We start from the raw sequence: 17,489 nt of genomic DNA on the forward strand, positions 1-17,489 counted from the left end.
GAGGCTCACAGCAATTGCTGCCTATAGAACAATAACAACTTTTATTATAAATTAATTACGAAAAACCGGGTTCTTACATATTTTGATCCGACGATTCCATATCGACGACTTTTTAAAAACTAATCGGCGATTGTTTAAACACTGTAGTATATAGAGTCTCTTTTTAAACACTATTGTTTAAAAACTGTAGTATAGAGAGCCTCTTTTTAAACACTGTAGTATAGAGAGCCTCAAGAAAATTTTGAAATATTTGAACCCTATAATGACTATAAACTGTTTCAACCATTTTTAATATTGTCCCAGAGGAGATGATGCTGGAATGTTCTATACACAAGCTAGACGACAATTCCAAGGAAAAAACAACATAGAGCATAATAAGGAAACAGTCTTGCATTCAATATATTATATAAGGCTACCAAAAAGCCCCATTCTCTGTAAAACCCAACTTCAAGTCTATGTAGCCATGGCCACCACCACAACCGAGCCTGAGATAATCCGCCGGCTTACACCGGTTGAGCCCACGCGTCTGAGCATGGAGCGGACATCGGCACCCCACATAGCAGTCTTCCCTTTCATGTCTCGAGGCCATGCCATCCCACTCCTCCACCTATGTGCCACTCTCCTGCGCCGAGGCCTCGAGCTCACCATCTTCTCCACCCCCTCCAACTCCCCTTTCTACAGACAGAGCCTCCCCAAAGACTCCGGAATTCGCATCATCGACCTCCCTTTCCCATCGCACCCAGACTTGCCGAAAGGTTGCGAAAGCACGGAACAGCTGCCCTCCATGGACATGTTCCTCCCCTTTCTGAATGCGGTTAAAGAGCTCCGCGACTCCTTCGAGCAATCCCTATCAGAAATCGCAGCAGTCAATCCCCCAATCTGCCTCATTTCCGACACCTTCCTCTATTGGACTCAGTATGTCGCCGAGAAGCTATCCATACCCCGCCTAACTTTTATGGGCACGAGCGCCTATGCCACCTGCTTGTCTCTGGCCATTGCTGCTTATGGCTCACCCATACCCAAAGACTCCGAACCGGTTTTGCTGCCTGGCTTGCCTCATGAGGTGAGGCTAGCGCATGTCGAGGTGCCGCCCACTTTCCGATCACTAGATCCCAAAGACCCGTCCTGGACCTTTGTCTTGGAGACTGGTGCGGCAAAGCTCCGTAGCTACGGGGAAATACTTAATTCTTTCTACGAGCTCGAGCCCGAGTTCGTAAAGACATTGAATACACAGGGGCAGCGTTACTGGTGTGTAGGTCCTATGTGCTTGTGGGACGAGCCGAAGCCAGGTAAGGTCAAATCATGAAATCACTAATATGAAATGAATTTTTTATTATTTATATTTAAGGTTATTAATATCACTAAGAAAATAAAAATAACTTCATTGTTTTCTTTGATTGATCTTGTATACAAATGTTTTGGCCTGGCGAAGTTGTTATACTAGCCGGTCTGGCATCTTTTGCAGAGAGAATTCTAACCAGCACGTCTTTTTATGGGCCTGTTTGTATTAGACCATTTAGAATGTTTTCATCTCTCTGCACTTTAGAGTGCTTTCATCTCTCTACACTGCTTGAGATTAATTTTTTTTGTATTTTCTAGGGGGCTGGCAAATATAAGTGAGAAAGATTAAGATTTACTATTAGTTGAAGGATGAGGTTTCTGTAAAGCCTAGGCTTTATGAAAACATAAGTCTCACCTCAAATCCTCGTCTACAAAGAACTTTTGGTAGCAAAAATTTCCGTGAAGGCTCTAAAATCAATTTGCAACATGACAATGAAATTTGAAACTCAAAAAGTAGTATAGATCTTACAGATCTATGAACTCTTATTTTAGACCGAAATGGATGATCTAGATATTTTGTTATAATAATTATGTTTTTCGAGCTTGAAATCTTCTTTTTTTTTTTTTTAACAATCATAATATTCAAACGAAGATGATCAATATAAAGGTTTTCTAATACTTGAATTGTAATTTTTAATGATTTATAAAGTAAGGCTTTATTTATTTTGATAAGACTGCAGCCCTACCAAATCATTTTTCCCAGTTAAATTGATCCACAACAAAGTCTCTCTCTTACCGTTTCAACTATAAACCATCCCGATCGAAAATATCCTAAGTAGATTAGAAATCATTGGTGGACGATCCGGTTCTTTGACTGGATCAGTGTTACTAAAATATATTTCTAATTTTTATCAAAATAATAAAAAATAGCCGGTCGTTAGCGTGTTGGAATAATATACAAGGTACACTAAGGGGGGTCTTTTTAAACCAACACTTAAAATAGTTTTTAAAGTCAACCCGTGGGAATAGATCTTTGTCAATACCATTTTACCTTTCGTGTGACAAAATATGTAAAATACGCAAAGTACATAATGAGCCGGTTGTACAGGAGGGTCATAATTAATTTTAACTATCAGACCTAAAATTTGGTTGTTGTATTTACTATATTGACTGAGCTCGAGGTCTAAAAAAAGTGCCCTCAACTTTGTGACACACCTAAAAAAAACTTAGGTCGTTGAATTTATTATATTGGCTGTGCCCTCAACTTTGTGACCCACCTAAAAAAACTTACGTCCTTGCATTTATTATATTGGCTAACTTGAGGTTTAAAAATTTGCCCTCGAACTTTGTGACACACCTAAGCTATTATCATATTCCACATCTTATTGTTATAAATTAGGGTGTGGTTTTTATTGGGTTGCAAGCTACAATCCAATTAAGGTGTACCGCTAAATTTTATCATAATATATAATTTTGGTGCAAACAATTTTTAGGATTATCTGAAAATTTAATTTCACGTCTAATTATAAAATTTTAAAGTCCAAAAATGGTTAAAATCAAGTAGATTTATAAACATATAGAAATCTTGAAAATAAACGGTCTATATAATGTGCTGCAAGGTACATTATTTCTGGGACTCAAAATATTTTTTTTCTTTATATTCTTACATCTTGATGTCGAGATGATCAATTAGAGAGTTTTCAACATTAAAACAGCTTTTTCCAATGCATTTTTTAGGTGTATAATTAATTCTACATTTTAAGGTTGCAACCTTATATATACTTTTTCTTATAAGTAATTGTGGCCTTTTTATATCAAAGGTAAATGATTTTGCTGTATACAAGACCTATAGAATATGCATTAGGATATGGTTTCTAGGAGTCAGCCGACTTGTACTATACATATGTGGCCCTTTTATATATATATATATATATATATATTAAAGTAATGATTCTATAAGACCCTCCCACACCGATTCCAAATGATCACCATTAAATATGACACACATCTCTAAAAAAGTTATCACATGGGTGTGGAATTTGATTTTTCTAGAGATATATGTTATATTTAATGGTGATCCTTTGAGATCCTATACACATGGGTGTGAGAGGGTCTCATAGGATCATATTTTATATATTTTTTTTAAAAAAAAAAAAAATTGTATATCATATAAACCTTATGAGTTTTTTACAATGTTCATCTTAAATATAAAGGTTGGTGAGTCCGCGGGCTCCTGTACCCACTTACTCATGGACTTTTCTTATATGTTATATTTGTCTTTTTTGTCTTCTTTTTTTTTAAGAATTTTATTTTTTGCGAGATCCCCAATCCGGCCTTATCTTGCTTATCCATATCGCCAATTCTGCCTACCTAAACCAGGATCGGTGGTGGATGATCTAGTTCATCAATCATGATCATCACTTTCATTATGGCATTTTCCAAATTGATTGGGATCGATCTTGCCCATCAACCCTTTTTTAAAACATTGGTTTCCGGCGGAGATTCCTGAAGAGGTGCATACAAACTAGCCTTTACTATTCCCGCCAAAAAAAAAGAAGACGTCACTTCTGTCTTATCAGGAGCAGACTCTCTAGATTATATTTCTTTCATTGGAGCGTATGCTATGCTCCTGCAAGAGCATATTGTCCATTCATTGAGTGAAATCTAACTTAAAAGAACTTTTTTATTGGAAATTTTAATGTCCACTTATAAATTGCCAAACGATTAGTATCAAAAAAAAGAAATTTGATTTTTTCTTTGATGCTTGCATCTGCTGTCCAAAAATTAAAATTTCTATGTTCAGTTTCAATATATTTTTTTAGGCTTATAGATAGTGTTTCTTATGATTTTTATTTTATTTTTATCTTGAGGGTGGAGATTGAATAGGATATATTCCCAAATTTTAAAGTCCTAAAACTATTTCAGTCTGAAGATTTATCTGCGAGAGTAGATAGATAGTATGCTCCTGCAAGAGTATAAAGTCTTTCTACTGCTTTGCCGCAGGCCCTAACACAAGGGTGCTGGACTCTTCCTCAATGTTCCCTCGGAACTGAAACGAAGTCATATTACTTTACCCAAAAGACATTCTACTCTCGCCGGAGTAGAATATCCATTTACTCTGTCGGGTACCCCACATAGAATTAATTTTAGGACTTCAAATTTTGGGATGTAACCTCTTCAACCTATAGGTTTGCCTCAATAAAAAAAAAAAAAATAATTTATTTGTTCCCTCTATGGACATAAAAATAATACTTGAGATTGAATAGAGAGGATTCAATTTTTAGATGGTGACATGTTAGGCAATTCAAATTTCAATTTTCCTTACTGAAAATAATCATTAGTAATTATTAAGTGGTTTCCAAAATTTCAGATCGAAAAAATCTCCCAACTAGGTCTTCTGAGCAAGGTGATAAATGTAAACTATGCTCCAAAGGGAACATAATCTATGTGTTATTTTTTATTCCTAACCTCACTTATTTTTATTTATCATGGGAAATGTTTCTATACTTCCATACAGCATAAAAGATCTATGCTTCTCTTACTATCAAACCATTCAATTTTGATCAAGAGAGCTACTCACTATTTGATCTTAGATCGGATGTCTCAAATTATTTTATTTTTAGTTTTTTTTATACAAATTATATGAATATAAAACATGCAAACGTGGCCTTTGGCTCACAAACATGTATGCTATTTTCAGTTTAACATGCAAACATGTATGCTATTTTCTTCTAATTTCTCTCTTTATTCATTCCCACATCATTATGCAGTGGAGATACCCAAGACGGAACGGGCTGAGTGCTTGGATTGGCTCGACATGAAGGACGAGGGTTCGGTGCTATACGTGGCCTTTGGCTCACAAGCTCGTCTAGAGGAGGCTCAGATGAGAGAGATTGGCGCAGGCCTCGAGGGTTCGGGGTTGAACTTCTTGTGGGTGGTGAGGGGTGAGCCCAAGCTCGATGATGGGTTCGGGGACAGGGTCAAGGGCCGTGGGCTAGTGATCCGAGGGTGGGTTCCACAAGTTGAAGTGCTCAGCCACAATGCTGTTGGTGGGTTTATGAGCCATTGTGGATGGAACTCGCTTCTAGAGAGTTTGGTGTATGGGGTGCCAATATTAGGTTGGCCCATGATGGCTGAGCAAAGTTTGAATGGTAAGATGGTGGAGGAGGAGCTAGGGGTGGGATCAAGGGTGGTGTGGGGTGAAGGGGAAAAGGGGGAGGTTGTAGAGAGAGAAGTTGTAGAGAGAGAGGTGGTGGAGTTGATGAGGGGAGAGAAAGGGAGGAGGGCAAGGGAGAGGGGTACAGAGATAAAAGAGAAGGCAAGGAGGGCGGTTCATGAGGGTGGGTCGTCTTATAACAATTTGAGTTGGCTTATTAATGAGCTTTGTGAAAGGAAGAAATGAGCTTTGTCTTGCCACTCCCGTTAGAAATGTGGCCTATCTGGTTCTTTTCTTTTGAAAATTTATTTTTTTAAATAATGATACACAAGCCATAATGAAGTTTCATGCGGTTAAAAGGAGGCAATGCCATATACTTGGATTCATTTTTTTTAACTTTAATAAGATGTTGTAATAGAGGGAAACACAGTGTCATTGGAGGGAAAACCCAGTGGTATGTTTAGAATTGGATTTCTTGTAAGAATTTGTTTTTATATTATACATATACAAAATTTATTTAATTTATAAATATCTTTCAACAAATTATGAGAATGTTTGGATAACATCATATTATGTGAGTCATTAGTGGATTAATGACAGGTTTAGCTCATTACATAGGATTAAGAGTTTTGTGACAACTTATTAATCCTAATTAGTTACACTTAAGGGAATTAAAGCAGGAGTTAGACTCAGATATCAACTCTTATAAACCATGAATGTGAGGGTTACAAAATAAATGTGTTGTCTATAAAAGGAGGTTAACTTTTCCACAAAAGATAGAAAAAAAATATATAAAAAAATAGAGACGGAAGGTGAATTAGATTCACCAAAGATGACTCTCAAGGTTGTCTGTCACCGCATGGCTTGGTCTATAGGATTTGCTATGGAACTTCAAGTTCTTCATGTGATTTAAGAACATATCCAAGTAAGTTTTTTTTTTTCAATTTTATTTATATTTTTTTATTATTACTTATTTATTATTATTATTATTGGGACTAATGCTTTCATTACTCTCTGTCTCTCTCATGCTTTTCCTTATGTATAGTATCTGCACGGTCCTTGACCCACCCTCTAGGGGCTTGGGCAGGGCCCAGGTTAGTCTTCGCCTTCCCTGTTGCCCCCTTTGCTCTATCCAGTGCCCTTTGCCCTTTGCCCTATCCAGTGCCCTTTGCCCTATCCAGTGCAACTCCTTACATATATAATCGAATTGTATAGAATGAGATCATTTATTTTTAAGGTGCAGCTTGCATACGGATGTAAAACTGCAGGTGAAGAGGTAAGGTGCACCATCAAATTTTATTATGGTATATAATTTTGATGTAAAATATTTTTAGGATTATCTCAAATCTATTTTTATATCTAATTATAAAATTTTAAATTTAAAAAATGGTTAAAATCAAGTAGATCAATAAACATAAGAAAATCTTGAAAATGGACGGTGTAGATAATATGCTTTAAAATGCGTCATTTCTGAAACTTAAAATATTTTTATTTTTCGTAGTCATACATCTCGATGTCGAGATGATCAATCAAAGGGTTCTTCAACATTAAAACTACCTTTTCCAATGGATTTTTGAGGGGCATCCATAGTTCTACATCATAAGGTAGCTTCCGTATATAAACTTTTTCCTTATTTTTATTACACAGTCACATATATAATACAATAATATGTAGGTATATGTCATGACGTCGAAGATACTACTCCAAATCTATGTTTTAAAACTTAGATCGGTGGAGTAGAACATGCACTCACATATTTGTACCTGATCATCGATGATCATGATTATTTTGAATCAGTAAACTAAAAACTATTTAAAAATAAATAAAATAAAATAAAAATAAAAATTTATGAGGTAGGGATTTAGAAAGGACCTAAGAAAACATTAGATAAACTTAAAAAATATATATATATATATATATATATAGGAAAATGCTTCTGTGAACCAATGGGCTTACAGGAAAAAATGAGCCCAATGGCCCAGATTGAATCTGGGCTGATCTAACGATCATGGATGCCCTATAGTGTTTGAATTTTAATTTTTTTTCTACAAATCCAAATTACTTGAAATTTTAGACTCGTGTTGATAAAAAATAGGTGAATATTCAAAAAATATTTTATAAAAAAAATGACCAAAATACCCCCTTAAATTTTCAGAGGTATTTTGGTCATTTTTAATTTTGCGGATTATTTTTTTTATATTTTTATTAGGTGCGGCTAGATGAGAAGGACATCCACCCATAATTTTAAGTGACTTGGATTTTTAGAAAAAAGAACTAAAATTGAAATACTATCGGCCGCCAGATCGGCCTCAGATTCATTCTGGGCCATTGGGCTTATACTATTCTGTGAGCTAGTGGGCTCACCCTAGCATCTTGCATATATATATAAGGAAAAAGCTGAGATTAGCTCACTAGCTCATATGAACATATGAGCCCAACGACCCAGATTCTCTAAGCCGATCTGACGATCACGGATATCCGGTAGTGTTTGAATTTTAATTTTTTTTTTTACAAATCCAAATCAATTGAAATTTTAGGAGTGTGTTCATTAAAAATAGTTTAATATTGAAAAATATCAAAAATAATATTTTACATGAAACAAATTGATCAAAATACCCCCAAAAAGATTAGGTGGTATTTTGTTCATTTTATTTTTCATGAATAATTTTTTTATATATATTTTTATTAGGTGCGACTTGATGAGAAAAATGAACATCTAAAATTTCAAGTTATTTGGATTTGTAGAAAAAAAAAAATTAAAATCCAAACAAGAAATGAGGTCGTGATCGATAGATCGACCAGATTCAATCTGAGCCGTTGGGCTCATATGTTCATATGAATTAGCTCATATGAACATATGAGCCCAACGGCCCAGATTGAATCTGGGCCGATCTGACGGTCGCGACCTCATTTCGTGTTTGAATTTTAATTGTTTTTTCTACTAATCCAAATAACTTGAAATTTTAGACGTTTATTCTTCTCATCAAGGCGCACCTAATAAAATATTTGAAAATAATTTGCAAAAAATAAATTGATCAAAATACCGCCAAAACTTTTCAGGGGTATTTTGATCAATTTATTTCTTGTAAATTATTTTCTTCATATTTTTATTAGATTATAATATTTTTGAAGAACACACGCCTAAAGCTTCAAGTTATTTAGATTTGTAGAAAAATAAATTAAAATTCAAATATGAAATGAAGTCGTAACCGTCAGATCGGCCGAGATTCATTCTTGGCCATTGGGCTCATATACACTCATATGTCCATATGAGCTAGTGGGCTAATCTTAGCATTTTCCATGTATATGGTTTGTATAGAGCCTAGGCTCTAAACAATCAAATTAGAGCCTACCTTCAAATGGTATCAAGAAATGTGGTTTCAATATTGGAAATCTTTGTGAAAGCCTTAAAATAAATTTTTATATTTATTTATAAAGTTTAAAGCTTCAAAAATAGTGTAGATTGACAGTTCTTTGAAAACTTGAAAATCTTGAAAATTGACGGTCCAAAAATACGCTACAAAATACAGTATTTCCAAAACTTGAAATCCATTTTTTTCTTATATCCATGCTTCTTGATGTCGAGATGATCAATTTGAAGATATTTGAACATCAAAAGAACATCTTTTAGTGAAATTTCTAATATAGGCTCAAATTTTATTGTTTAGAGCCTCGGTTCTATATAAACTTTTCCTCTATATATATATATATATATATATATATATGATTTTACTGGAGAATTGGCTTGGGACTTATATATACATGCGATTTTACAGGGGAAGCGTAATGTGACTTTTACCATTCTTGAATCAACAATTATGACAAAAAATCTTCGGGTTTTAATACACTAGATACCAAACCCATATCCAGAGCGATGCACATGACCGATGAGTTGAATCGCAAATTTTATTTGATTATTATATTATAAATTGAAATAAAATAATTGAAGCAATAAAAATAAAACATTAATCAAATGTCATATTCCTCCTTTTAGGTGCGGTTTGTATAGAGCCGAGGCTCTAAACAATCAAAGTAAAGCTCACCTTTAAATAATGTCGAAAAATGTGGTTTCAATACTGAAATTATTTTTGTGATAGCCTTAAAAAATATTTTCATTTTTAATTATAAAATTTAAAGAATCAAAAGTAGTGTAGATCGAGCAGATCCATGAAAATCTTGAAAATTGACGGTCTAATAATGCTTTACAAAATCCACTATTTTCAAAACATGGAATCCATTTTTTTCTCACGTCAAGATGATTGATTTGAGGATATTTGGGCACCAAAACCACCTCTTCTAGTGATATTTCTGAGGTGGGCTCTAATTGCTTTGCAGCTTTAAGGAAAAGACACCAAAAAACTCGTTTTTATGGGTCAAAATAAGGATAGCGATAAGAAGAAAACAAAACTGAAAAATCTCATTTTCATGCGTCACAAAAAGGGGCAGCGAGGCCAAAATAATAATAAATAAAAAAACTTGTTTTCATGCGTCAAAATAAGGACAGAATATTAGGGCCGGCAACAGGCCGTCAAAATAAGGACAAAATATTAGGGTGGGCAATATGCCCGGCTTGCCTTAGCTAGGACCCAGCTTTAGTACTTACATGGCTGGTCCGAGCCTGCTCCGTTGTGGACTGGGCCGAAAGGTCCCATACCAGCACGGCCTTGGCACTGTCCATGTTCAAGCCGGCTGGGCCACACACAATTCAAGAAAGTAAGAGATTATGGCCCTACCCTGGCTTAAGGTCTGGCCCTCAAGCTGCAGTGTTCTGGCCCGGGCCACATCTCATAGCCCAAACCTTACTTTTTAGGTTCGGACTAGGCTGCCATCACATTGCCAAGCCTACTTTTGATGCCATACTTTTGAACCATGTTGTCGACTTCACTTCGCTTCAAGCAAAACACCCGACAAAGTGGACAAATAAGCAAAATATGTAAACTTATGAATGCCATGCATAGAGATGAGAAGTAAAAAAAGGAAATACGACCTTACCAACTTTCACACATATAGAGATATGAAGAAATAATAAGTACCTCAAAAGGTAAAAGAATATTGATACTTTTAAAAGGGCCCGATTTCTTTGCGGCCAAACCTGCATATGTAGAAATGCAGGCCTATTAATAAATCTATCTTTGAGGTGAATTTTAAGACTTAATTTTTAAAGATATGTAATCTCTAACATGGAGATCATGAATATGAATGAGTAAATAAACTGTAAAAATTAGAAATAATAATTCTAGTAAAATAACATTTGGACCGTTAGTTTTCATTGTTTTTAAATGAAATACCTACTTGCATCCATCTTTAAGATGGACGCTTTACACTTTCTGGACCAGCCCGCATGAAACAATTTTCCTTTTAAAAATTTGAATGAATTGATAATGTATTTTCATCATGATGCTCCTAACTCTAAGTGTATTAAAAAATAAATTTTGAAATATTTTTATAGAATTAAAGATGGATTTTATTTATTAAAAATAATTTTAAAAAAAGAAAAAAAAATAAAAAGAAAGAATCGAAGATAGAAGCAAGCTCGAAAGCGAATTTGACAACATTGCTTTTGAGTTTTGACCAATGTTTTAGAAAAATAAAAGCTTTCTATGCTTCGCCTATCCGATTCAACTAGAGTTAGATTGAGATTGGGAAGTCATTAAGCAAGAAACCACAAAAACAACTTAATTTTCTTAGTCTTGTACATACCTCCGAATCGAGCTATCTGTAAGGAAATCAATAATCCGACTTAATTTGCATGCCAAGCTTTTTCTTTGGACAACCACGTTAAAAAAAGACCAAGTTGATATATTTGGATTAGATCTATAGCTAAGTTTAAGGGAGTTTTTCTAACCATCTTGTTTGTGTTGTGCTCTGATATCAATTGTTGTGCACTGAAGCTTTAAACTCGATAAGTTAATATTTGGTAAATAAAGTAAGAGAAATAAAGCATCAAACACATACAATAAGAACATAAATATTTACGTGGTTCACCCCAAGAAAGCGATATCCACGGACATTGCAAACACAAATCCATTATACCAATGAAATTTACATCAAAGATTTTGGAACAAACATCTACAAAAATCTCAAGTCGAGAAAACCCATTTAAACAACTATTCATTCCTTCTCTTTACTTCTGGCAATATCGACAACACCAGATACAGACGCGAGAGCAACGATAAAATGACTTTCTCTCTTACTAAAAAGGGAACAAACCAAAATTTTATGGGAACCGCTTTTCTACAATAAATAAACAAGCATCTCAATCTTCGGGAGTTCAAAAGAGGCATCATCACAATGTTTCTGTCCAAATGAAGCTTTCTTTTCTCTTAGACGAAATTGCCTCTGAGAGAAAATTGCATCATATACACAAGAGGCTCAAGCTCCTTCTCTCTCCAGAGGAACCACCATTCCCGGTGACCCAAATAGGGCACACAAAATTCTCTATACTTTCATCCCATATATATAAGATCAGGAGTCCATAGTAGATAAGAAACTTCTTATTGATGCTACATATATCTCAAAACAACGAGATAAATCCAAAAGTCCTAATGTTTTTTTATTTCTATTCCTTTTAGGAACCTTATCAATAAAAATCTCAATCCCACAAAATATAAGAATATCTCAATCCCACATAATATAGATCAATCTCAATCAATCCCATAAAATATGGAATTTCCATATGTGGATGATTTTGGATAGCACCAAGTCCAACAGTTTGCATCATTCAAAGACGAACATGTTATGCCTTTGGTTGCAGTTCAAATCCCGGCAATCTTCGATCCATATCATCAATCTAGATAGACCAGTCGGGACTAAACTAGTTCTGGGATAGTATGATCCCAGCCAAGTTCCCCCCCTAAAACCCCTCTTTTACTCTGTCTCTCTCTTTCTCTCTCTCTCTCTCTCTCTCTCTCTATATATATATATATATATATATATATATATATATATATATATATATATATATATATATATATATATATATATATATATATATATATTTATTTATTTATTTATTTATTTATTTATTTATTGGGTAAAGTTTATATAGAGCGGAGGCTTTAAACAATCGAATTTGAGCCTACCTCAAAAATTTCACTAGAAGAGGTTGTTTTGATGCTCAAATATCTGCAAATCGATCATCTCGACATCAAGATGAATGAACATAGGACAAAAATAGATTTCAAGTTTTGAAAATAGTGTATTTTGTAACACGTTTTTGAACCGTCAATTTTCAAGATTTTCAAGTTTTCATAGATTTGTCGATCTATACTATTTTTGAAGCTTTAAACTTTATAAATAAATATAAAAATATATTTAAAGGCTATTACAAAGATTTTCAATATTAAAACCATATTTCTCGACACTATTTAAAGGTAGGCTCTAATTTGATTGTTTAGAGCTTAGGCTCTATACAAAACCGCACCATATATATATATATATATATATATACCTAAAAAATGCCTATAGGCCAAATGCTATAGTGTTTCGCCACCGCTACAGACTTACAATGTCCATGGCGGTTTATTGAACGGACCCACAACGGACGGCGCCATCCGTTGTGGTTCTGCGTTAATTTTTTGACCATCACGGACCGAGTATGTTTGTGATAGTACCGCCACGGACATGCTAGGTCCGTGGTGGTCGAAAACGCACACCGTTCAATTTTTTTGGACGTTGATAAGCCTATGGGCAAAAACACTATTCATTTTCGTCCATAGGCATTGCGTAGATCCTATATATATATATATATATATATATATATATATATATATATATATATATGAAAAAATTTATATAGAGCCAAGGCTCTAAACAATCAAATTAGAACCCACTTTAAAAATTTCACTAGAAGAGGTTGTTTTGATGCCCAAATATCCTCGAATTGATCATCTCAACATCAACATGCATGGACATGAGAAAAAAATGGATTTCAAGTTTTGGAAATAGTACATCTACTCATGCATTTTTGGACTGTCAATTTCTAAGATTTTCATGTTTTCATAGACCTACTCGATCTACATGCTTTTTTGAAGTTTTAAATTTTATATTAAAGATGAAAATATATTTTAAGGCTATCACAAAGATTTCCAGCATTGAAACCGCATTTCTTGACACTATTTAAAGGTGTGTTTTACTTTGATTGTTGGATCCTCGGCTCTATACAAACCATTCCCATATTTATTTTATTCATTTATTTTCAAAATATATAATATATTATAAAAAAATTCTACTTTGTTTAACCCGTCCGACTACTCGAAACCAATCAAACATGTATTTTGACTAGTTTTTTACTAAACACAGTTTCAACTTTGGACATGACTGTCTTACGCACCAGTTGGCAATCTGAGTTCAACCGATCACACTGGCAGTCGGGTTCAGTTTTAATAACTATGCTTACAAGCTTTTTTTTTTCCCATAAATTTGGTTTTGTGGCTAAGGAAGTTACATCCCTAAAATTTGAGGCCCTAATATAATGCCCTAGATAGGGTGGGAAACCAAGAAGTAAATGCCTATTATATATATGCCCGAGCGGGAACATGATAATCTTTTAGGATTCTAAAGTGCACATACCCAAAAGTGCCTAATCACAAATCTGACGCACAAAAAGAAAATAAAATACAAGGAACATGATACCTTCTCTTTTCTAAGATAAGTCATTGATGAACTCATTCATGGACACTTACCTTGTGCATGCATCTCGACAACGACTTCCTAAGTCTCCATGATACTATTTTTTTTTGGTATGTTGTTTTAGTGCAAGTGTGGGTTCTTCTCTCTTTATGCATTTCTTTATGGGCCAGCACAAATGGATATTCCATATAGTTTTAATTAGCACCAAGGTTTTAAAAAAGGTCGATTTGGATCAAAACCAGCCAGAACCAGCCGATCAGGATCGGTAATGGTTGTGGATGAATCGGTTTTTGTGAAATATAGGGAACTAGCTAGTTTCCCCCATAACACAATCCATTCTTACAACCATTAGTTTTGTTAGAGAATCGTTCAGAAATGGCCTCATTTTTTTAAATTATTGTCAAAAAATTTAATGACATGTTTGGTAGACTGAATCGTCGATCTAGACCACTAATTCGTCGAACTAGATCATAAATCCGGATGCATGATCTAGGTAACCGCTTGATATTTTAAAACGCACCACAAGTAGCACCTTTAAGAATTAGAAAATTTTATGACAATATTTTAATTTGGTGAATTTTATTTTTTTGAAACGTGATCTTGGTGAGTATTTATGATCAAAGTTGTGCAACATTGTTATTACAATGGGACCCCTTGCAACACTTTTTAAGAAGTACGAGTTATTTCAAATGGAAGACTTAAAAGGACAAAAGGTAGACCCAAAAGAGCATGATTAGAAGTAGTGATAAAAGATATAGAGACTTATGGCCTCATTGAGAGTATGACCCTTGATAGAGCGGGCTGACAGACTATGATTCGTGTAGTCAACTAAAAATAATTAGAAAAAACCCATGATGATGATGAATTATTGCAATGGAAAGAAAAAAGTATGATGCACATTTGTAATATCAAAATTATAAAAAGATACAATGTTTAGAAAAATAAAATTAAAATATGGGATTAGGTAGGAATCGTCAAAATAGGACCATACGTTTAGTATATTTGGTGGGATAAATAAGTTTATTTTATATATTTTGTATTATTATACTTCCAATTTAATTGTCAAATAAAAATAGTTATTTTAGGAAGAGAGAGAAATTGAATTGGATTAAGAGCTAGGTTGCTTAGAGACTTCTACATTGTTGAGCCTCCTCAAGAGGCATAGACTCTAGGGAAAGGTTTCTATGCTTTCTCTACAGCATTGAAGTTCTATCCTCCCCTATCATGCAGCCGTCCAACTTTGATCAAGAGTGATCCGACGTCTCAAAGTATTTTATTTTTAGTTTTTTTATACAAATTGTATGAATATGAAATTTGGTACGTGTCATCTTCTCATTGGGGTGCACCTATAAAAAATATTAAAAATAATTTTTCGATAAAATATAATGATTAAAATACCGCTTAAATCTTTCAGGGGTATTTGTTCATTTTATTTTATTGGAAATAGTTTTTTATATTTTTCGCTAGTGTAAGTTTAATAAAAGAATGGACGTCCAAAATTTGGTGTAAAAATAGTTTATAAAAAAAAATTAAAAATAAAATAGTATAAAAATGTGACATTGTGCTTAAGGCAATCTTAACCCTCCATTTAAAATGGACGGTTGAATAAAAAGAAAGATAGAACTTTTATGCTAAGGGAAGCATAAAAAAACTTATCCCAAACTCTAAAGCTTCTTTTTTTCATATGGACGTACTCGAACTGACTGCCATGTGTCTCCATTGTTAACGTTTACTTAGTGTATCAAGAATAGATATTTCCAATAAAATAATTCAATTAAGTACAGCAACTCGTTTTCCCGTTCAATAGGTCCACAAAGATTGGTCGCGGAAGATTTAATGGTAGGGATTGGATCAGCTTCTTATAATGCAAGGGGTCAGCTTAAGTCATATTACAATCAAGAGATGGGATAACATTGTGTCAATATATCACTAATATTGTCAGGCAGAATATTAAAAAATTATAAATTTGAATTGTGAAAGGCTGAAACGGAAAAAGTCTCTTAAAAAATTATAAATTTGAATTCAACTTTAGCCATTAGATTGTAGTTGATCTAATGGCTTAAATTATGTGTTGACTTCAACCTCAGCTGTAGGATTATGTTGATCTAATAGCTTAAATTATGACAACGCATCATTGCATCATATTATAGTGCAACCGTTGCATAGATCACTTCTCAAATGTAGATTTATAATTAGTCAACAAAAAAACAAGGGAATTGAAACTTGCCTTTCATCATCACCATTGTCAAAGCTTTTTGACTAATTAGGGTCAGCCTCATGAATTATGATCCGTCATTCTGCTCGATTAATGATCGTACCCTCAGTGAGGCCATAAGTTCATATATATTTTCTCACTACTTTCAACCATGTCCTTTTGAACCTGCCCCTTGCTATGTTCAAACAATCTCATTACTATGTTATTAGTATCGTTACGATTGGGAACTGAAGAACCATTTAGCAATGTTTATATTATTTGAAGAACCATTTCGCAGTGTTTATATTATTTATACAACTCTTATTTAGCAATATTTACTAGCTTCATGGTGAACTTTAATAAGGTTGATGGTTAACCAATCAAAGTAAGGTGCACCTGCAAATGACGGTGGAAGATGTTGTTTCGGTATCGAAACATCGAAAATTCTTATGATGGTCCAAAAATCTATTTTCTCTCTACTTATGAAATTTAAAGCTTCAAAAAATAAAGTGTAGATCTAGCATATCTACAAACACTTGAAAATTTAAAAAATAAACAGTTCAAATAAAACATTACAAGATGCACTATTTTATTGTTCAAAAAAAAATTTATTTTTATATCTATATATCTTGAGGTCGAGATGATCAATTGGAGAGTTTTTTTTAATAATAGAATGGCATTTCTCAATGAGTTTTTCAAGTGCACCTTACTTGTATAGCATGAGGTGGACACTTTTTTAAACTTTTTCCCTTTTTGCATCATTCTTAATACAAGATACCTACCATACAGCAAAATGAAAATATACTTATATAAACTAAATAATTTATTCATGAAATGTAAATATTATCTAAATAAGGTTATCGAAGTGAATATGAGACTATGAGATCCTCTCACACTTATGTGAGTAGGATTTCAAAGGATCACTATTAAATTTTGACATAAATATCTAGAAAAGTTATGACATGGGTGTGGGACATGGATGAATAGGTTTATTGATAACTTTTCTAGAAATCTGTGTGAAATTTTAATGATAATCATTTGGGATCCTACTCACATGGATGTGGAAGGGTCTCATAGTATCATTACTCTTTTATGAATCTTGAATTTAGTCATTTAATATCTTAAAATACGAAATAGCAAAAGGTTTTGCTTCGTATAAGGCCTAGGCCCTAAACAATTAAAGTAAAGCGTGCCTTCAAATAGTATTGAGAGATGCTATTTTAATAT

General features: G+C 33.8%; 1 protein-coding gene across 1 annotated transcript; it reads left to right on the forward strand.

Annotated features, from left to right (window-relative positions):
* The first annotated feature begins 296 nt into the window (after positions 1-296).
* LOC18435406 (UDP-glycosyltransferase 90A1) lies at positions 297-5,862 on the forward strand. Its single transcript, XM_011625623.3, has 2 exons — positions 297-1,289; positions 5,052-5,862. Exons 1-2 carry the CDS (start codon positions 320-322, stop codon positions 5,681-5,683), a joined length of 1,602 nt encoding a protein of 533 aa, XP_011623925.2. The 5' UTR covers positions 297-319; the 3' UTR covers positions 5,684-5,862.
* Positions 5,863-17,489: the final 11,627 nt, after the last annotated feature.

The sequence above is a fragment of the Amborella trichopoda genome, chromosome 12, assembly GCF_054954075.1.
Source record: "Amborella trichopoda isolate Santa Cruz 75 chromosome 12, AtrichopodaSantaCruz75HAP2 v2.0, whole genome shotgun sequence".
Taxonomy (NCBI): domain Eukaryota; kingdom Viridiplantae; phylum Streptophyta; class Magnoliopsida; order Amborellales; family Amborellaceae; genus Amborella; species Amborella trichopoda.

What these genes read in the sequence shown, in the direction of transcription:
- LOC18435406 (XM_011625623.3), top strand. Translation starts at nt 320, where the DNA reads ATGTTCTATACACAAGCTAGACGACAATTCCAAGGAAAAAACAACATA. An exon ending in GTGGGACGAGCCGAAGCCAG is followed by an intron (nt 1,290 to 5,051) that starts GTAAGGTCAAAT and finishes ATCATTATGCAG; the next exon opens with TGGAGATACCCAAGACGGAA.